The sequence below is a fragment of the Mus caroli genome, chromosome 5 (genome assembly GCF_900094665.2).
Source record: "Mus caroli chromosome 5, CAROLI_EIJ_v1.1, whole genome shotgun sequence".
Taxonomy (NCBI): domain Eukaryota; kingdom Metazoa; phylum Chordata; class Mammalia; order Rodentia; family Muridae; genus Mus; species Mus caroli.
The window spans coordinates 117,337,108-117,343,449 of NC_034574.1; the positions used below are offsets into that span (position 1 = coordinate 117,337,108).

General features: G+C 48.5%; 1 protein-coding gene across 1 annotated transcript in view; it reads left to right on the forward strand.

Moving 5' to 3' along the window:
- Positions 1-6,130, forward strand: part of C5H12orf65 (chromosome 5 C12orf65 homolog) — a 14,232-nt gene extending 8,102 nt beyond the window's left edge. The window contains exons 2-3 of the mRNA XM_021163465.2: positions 2,805-3,113; positions 4,797-6,130. Of these exons, the coding sequence (XP_021019124.1) occupies positions 2,823-3,113; positions 4,797-5,060 (555 nt within the window). The 5' untranslated portion in view covers positions 2,805-2,822 and the 3' untranslated portion in view covers positions 5,061-6,130. The remainder of the gene's footprint in view (positions 1-2,804; positions 3,114-4,796) is intronic.
- The last annotated feature ends 212 nt before the right edge of the window (positions 6,131-6,342 follow it).

Here is a 6,342-nt window from a genome sequence, read left to right on the forward strand (position 1 = left end):
AAAAAAAAAAAAAAAAAGGCCGGGCGGTGTTTTTTTTGTTTTTCAAGACCGGTTTCTTTTTGTAGCCTCAGCTGTCATAGACCTCCCTCTGTAGAACAGGCTGGCCTCAAACTCAGAGATGCACCTGCTTCTGAGTCCTGTGTCCTGGGATTAAAGGCATGTGCACCTTAAAGCATGCCTTTTCATTGCTCTGCATTTTGATAATATGCCTCTCCTCGGGAACACCTTTGTCTTAAAACCCGCCCATCAGTATGGGCAGGACAAAAAGAAGCCATGGGCTTAGACCATCCTGTCAGTCACAGAATTGAAAAGGGGCAGTAGCATAAGGCTCAAGAAGACTGTGTGTGTCACAGTTCATCATATTCAATGCTCATAGAAAAAGGAGGGTTCTAAGGACTCCCAGTGCCAACTCCTCTGCCTACTTAGAAGCTTGCACTGAATGCTTTATGAAGCCCAGGCTGCATAATGAAAACCTGCCTCAAAATAAAGGGGAGGGGGAAAAGAAGGGAAAAGGGAGAGAGGCATCAAGGACGTAAGGAGGGGGAGCAAGCATGATGGTACACACCAAGAATCCCAGAACTAACTCAGAAGGTGGACACAGGACGATGAGAAAATCAAGCCCAGCCTTACATTCTGCCTTCGAATTGAAACAAACAAACAAAAAAGGGCCTAGAGAGCTGACACAGTTGTTAAGAGCATTTTCTGCTCTTACAGAAGACCTGGGGTCAGTTCCCAACACACATACGGTGGCTCACAATTGTCTGTCACTGTAGTATCAAGGGATCCAACACCCTCTTTTGGCCTATGTAGGCACCAGACATGCATATAATGCACATACATACATACATACAGGAGGGCAAAACACTAAATATGGAAAATTTAGAAAATTGCCAGGTGTGGTGGCATACGCCTTTACTCCCAGCACTCAGGAGTGGAAGCAGGCTGATCTCTAGGAGTTTGAGGCCAGTCTGTTTTACAGAGTAAGTTGGGGGACAGCAAGAGCTACATAACAGACACCCTGTCGACAGATAGGCAAGCAAGACAGGCAGACATAAGAAACAGCCGGGCGTTGGTGGCGCACGCCTTTAATCCCAGCACTCGGGAGGCAGAGGCAGGTGGATTTCTGAGTTCGAGGCCAGCCTGGTCTACAGAGTGAGTTCCAGGACAGCCAGGGCTACACAGAGAAACCCTGTCTCAAAAACCAAAAAAAAAAAAAAAAAAAAAAAAAAAAGAAAATAAACAAAATTAGAATGCACCAGAAAGAGCCTCTAGCTAACCTTGTGTCTTCAAGGGTTCTCCCCAGTACTCACCGGGGCAGACATCACAGTTATCAGCATTCAGTGGATGACAGTGGGTTAGGAGTTTGCTTATTAAGCGAGCTGAAAGCATTGTAGAACTGGGTAGTTCTGTCCTGGAGCCCTAGTCCTCTTAGAACCTAGCCCCTCCCTCTGTAGCAGACCAATGCCAGGAACCCATGTCACCAGGTTTCGGCTGCTGTCGAGAGCCTTGGGCACAGTATGAAAGTGGCACCCATGCTTGGCGCCTGCACGCGCCTCAGCAGAGGCCTGGTCCACAAGGAAGCTGTGTTTCTGAGAATGCAGTCCCGAGCCCCAGAAGTCATTAGCAAAGGCTATCTCCAGAATTCTTTTTCTCTGATTTTTTCCATCCTTTGTGAGCTGAGTGGGGGAAAAGCAAATTTCCCAGTTTCCCAGTTGATGCTTTGGGTCTGGCTTGTGACTCACCCTTCACTGGGAGAACCATTGTACCTTTGATCCCTTGAGAAGCTCAAAGGCCTATATGATTGACCATGTCCGGGTAGTTACTATCCCCTGTCCAATTCATTTGTCAGCTAAGTGACTTCAACCTAATGCTGTATATTTTTTGTTTGGCTGGGTTTGTTTTTCATTTTTCAACACAGCATTGCTCTGTGTAGTCCGGGCTGGTTGTGCCATATCTTTAATCATTAGTTAAACCGTTTAGACTTTTTGACAGGATCTTAAAACCTCGGGTGGTTATTTAAGTCTCTCATTGTTTAAAAACAAAGACTTCCTGTACCTGGGGGTGTAACTTGTTAAGAATGGGTGGCACATGCAGGGTACAGCTCAGTCTCTCGATGGCTCTAAACATCTTCTCTGGCTAGCACAGGTCCAGCGCCTTCATCTTGACACCACTCCCACATCAGTTGTGTTTAAGCCTAACAGGCGCCTTAGTAGAAACTACTTGACTCGGTAACAAGGAGACCAGTTGGATCCCATTATTGGCAATGCATCCCAGGGAACAGATGTTTCCATTCAAACCCGGGATACTGCCAGCGTCACAACACAGCAGTTGGGAAACTGATGGATGGCGAAGTTTCCTGTGTCAGGCTTTAACTCGGCTGTAAAGCAGACTCACACTGACATCCTCGTACAAATGCAAGTTTCACATTTAAATATTGTCCTTGACTAGGATCCTAATTCTTCCTTTTATGTCTTTATCAGAACACATGCCCTACTCCTCTAAGTGACACACTCAACACCTCTTTCCTGCGGAGCTAGCACCTCTCGGTGTGCTGAAAGTATTTTTGGTGTTTTAAAAGAAACTGTGTAGTCTATGGCCATGCCACCCTGAACGTGCCCAGTTCTCATGTGATCCTGGAAGCTGAGCAGAGCCGGGCCTGTTCTGTACTTGGATGGGAATGCCTGCTGCTTTGGGCCCTGGGCATGAAGGACTATCCCTGGGATTGTATAAAAACCTGTGTTTGAAACCAGGGTGTCATCTTGAGAGCAAAGGAAAAAGTCAGTCTCACTTCTTTTTCCTCCCAGGTTCTGCCACACCAAGCCATGTCTTCCACGAGCACCTGGGCTCTGCTCCGCCTCCCTCCACCACTGATCAGGATATGCTCTGGGTTGAAGTGGGGGCTCAGGCTTCAGAAGCCAGCACTGCTCTTCCCAGGAATGGCTGCCAGCGCAGTACAGGTGGCAGGCAGGAAGGACTCCCCTGCTCTGCTCCCCCTGAACGAGAGTGAGCTCGAAGAACAGTTTGTGAAAGGACATGGCCCAGGGGGCCAGGCCACCAACAAGACCAGCAATTGTGTAGTGCTCAAACACGTGCCCTCCGGCATTGTGGTCAAGGTAGAGACGGGTGGGGAGTCCAGGTCTGCAGCCACAGCAGGTTTCAGCCAATGGGCATGCCCATTCTGGCACGGGGACACTGCCAACTCGGGATAATCAGGGCACTGCAGATGTACCTGAGCCCTGAGCTGTTCTTCTGTAGACAAACCTGCCCAGTCTCAGGAGCCTGGTGCCAGGGCTTTGCTGCTCTTCCTGAATTTAGCTCTGTGTGTCACCAGAAGTGAGGCAGGTCTCCTTGTAGCCTGCTGCTCTCAAACCCACCCCTAGTCTCCAGCACGGGACTAATGAACCCTGCTGCTAGCTAGAGATCTCAGTCCTCAGCTGGTGGGCTATCTACCCCCTGACCCTCTGCCCTATGCAGCTAAAGCCTCTAACACACGCTCTTCTGTGGAGGCAAAGCACACAGACTCAGAAGGCCAAGTGCTCTGTGCAGCCACCAGCCTGACTTTTCCTTAAAGGCAGCCTCTGGTCAAGGCTGGCGCCAGCTCCCAACTAAATGCACAAGTAGGGGGTGGCCAAGTGATTTTTAGCCAAGTCCCACCGCCTCTGAAATACAAGGCCAGTCTACACAGCCACTGCCACTTACACATCACAAAAGCCCCCAAGCAGCACATGCAGGCTGTGAGAGAGCATGACCAACAGCAGCCAACCCAACAACTGATACTCCACCACTCGGGGCGAACATGTCCCAAACCATGTTCTTCATGGTTAACTGAGTCCTGTAAGCATGTGTAGAAAAGCCTGAGGCAGACAAGGAACGTGCTTGTTAGGCCTTTGAAAGCTGCTTCTGGCCAGCCTCTTGAGCCAAGATGCGAGTTAGAATCCTCAGATGTTTTTCCCCCCTTGAGAAAGTCATTCCCAATAAAATCCCAAACGCTAATTGTGTTGACCCTGCCACCAGCTTCATTTTTCTTTGGCATTCTCTCCCCCTACCACAGCGTTTCCTCTGCCCATCAGCTTTGCTGGGCCCCTCACCACCATTAGTTTCACACTGAGTGTGGTGGGTCAGTGAAGGTGTGTCCCCGTCTCAGAAGGCTCCACTTGCGAATGGCCTGTGAATTTTTCACGGTTGCTTCCAGACAAGCTAGACTCCAGTCAGTGTCTCCATAGTTTCTTGGGAAGGGCTTAAATCGGTTTGAAAGTGATTGTTGGGGCTGGAGAGATGGCTCAGTGATTAAAAGCATTGGCTGCTCTTCCAGAGGACCTGGGTTTAATTCCCATGGCTCATGACTGGCTGTAATTCTAGTCCCAGATCTGACTTCTTCTGGCCTCCATGGGCCCAAAGCATGAACATGTTACACAAATATACATGTAAGCTAAACACTCATACAAATTAAATACACTAATATTTTAAGCTACTGTTGCTTCTAAATATAAAATCTTCTAATTTTTTAAAAGACAGGGTATTGCTATGTAAACCAGGCTGCCTTCAAACTCAAAGATCCACTGTCTCTCCCTCCACGTCTGGCCCAAAAAAACCCATTCATAATTATTCAAGAGGGAGTCCCACAATACAACTAGTGTGTGCTGCAGAGACCTTGAGCCACATGCAGAAGGGCTGTGTCCTCACTGTGGCTGACTCACAGGGGCTCCTGTTACAGAAAGGGTGGATTGAGGGACTAGGAATTCCTGTCACCTCCTGATACCCAGGAGTTTTACACTCCTGCCCATTAACTCTTGCAGTGCCACCAAACACGATCTGTGGATCAAAACAGGAAGATAGCTCGGAAAGTCCTCCAGGAGAAAGTGGATGTTTTCTACAACGGTGAAAACAGCCCTGTTCACAAAGAGAAGCTCGAGGCTGAGAGGAGAAAGCGAGAGAGGAAGAAAAGAGCAAAGGAGACTCTAGAAAAGAAGAAATTATTAAAAGAATTACGGGAAGCAAGTCAAAACATCACCGAGAAAAAGGCTGATGCTGATGATATACCAAGGGGCTTCCGGGAATAGAGGTGGCAGTGCCTGGCTCCAGGATTATAACATCTAAAGAGAACATTCTGGAACTGGAAAAGGTGGCGTATACCTGCAGTCTCAGCTCTTGGGAGAGCTAAGGCAGGAGGATTGCTGCAAGGTTCAGAACAACCTCACCTATATAGCTAGTTCTGTAGCAGCCTTTCCTATATGGTGAGACTGTCCCAAATACGTAAGTAGGGGCTGCAGAGTTAGCTTAGCAGTTGAGAGAGCTTGCTGTTCTTGCAGAAGACTCAGGTCCAGTTGCCAGTATTTCACATGGGGTTGCTCCCAACCTACTGCCTGTAACTACAGCTCCAGGAGACCCAGTGCCACTGTCTGGCCTCCACAGGAAAAATACACTCTCATACATACAAATCCTTTTTGGGGGGAGGGGGGTCAAGACAGGGTTTCTCTGTATAGCCCTGGCTGTCCTGGAACTCACTTTGTAGACCAGGCTGGTCTCGAATTCAGAAATCCGCCTGCCTCTGCCTCCCGAGTGCTGGGAGTAAGGCATGTGCTACCACACCCGGCTCACACAAATCCTCTTAAGAACCTTTTAAAAATATCATCCTGATGGACTTAACCAAGTTTTTATCTGCATGTTCACATGCATGGCAGAAAAAGGAATCAGATCCCATTACAGATGGTGTGAGCCACCATGTATTTGCTGGGAATTGAACTCAGGACCTCTGGAAGAGCAGTCAGTGCTCTTAACCACTGAGTCATCTCTCCAGCCCCTAGACTTATTTTTAACTAGTGGAGTGTGGCATGTGTGCATGAGTGCACATGCGCACTGAGGCCAGAAGAGGCAGGTCCTCCGGGAGCTCGAGTCACAGAGGTAGTGAGCTGCTTAACGCTGGTGCTGGGGACTGACCCTGGTGCTCTTCAAGAACAGTATGCACTTTGAATGGTGACCCATCACTTCAGGCCCAGCCATCAGTTGTTTTTTTGTTTTTTCTAATGATTGAACTTTATGTACGTTGTGGTTCTGCCTGCTTTTATGTGTGTGACTGTCAGAGCCTCCTGAAACTGGAGTTACAGAGGTATGAGCTGCCACATGGGTGCTAGGAATTGAACCCAGGTCCTTTAGAAAAGCAGCCTGTACTCTTAATCACTGAACCATCTCTCCAGCCCCGCTCCCCACCTCCCAGCCATCACTTTAATTGGTTGACAACAGCAAATAATAACAGACACTTACAAGAATAAAACCATCAGGCACTTGCTGTCAAGCCTGATCCCTTCGTGCACTATGCCGTGTGCACACTTAGGAACACACACA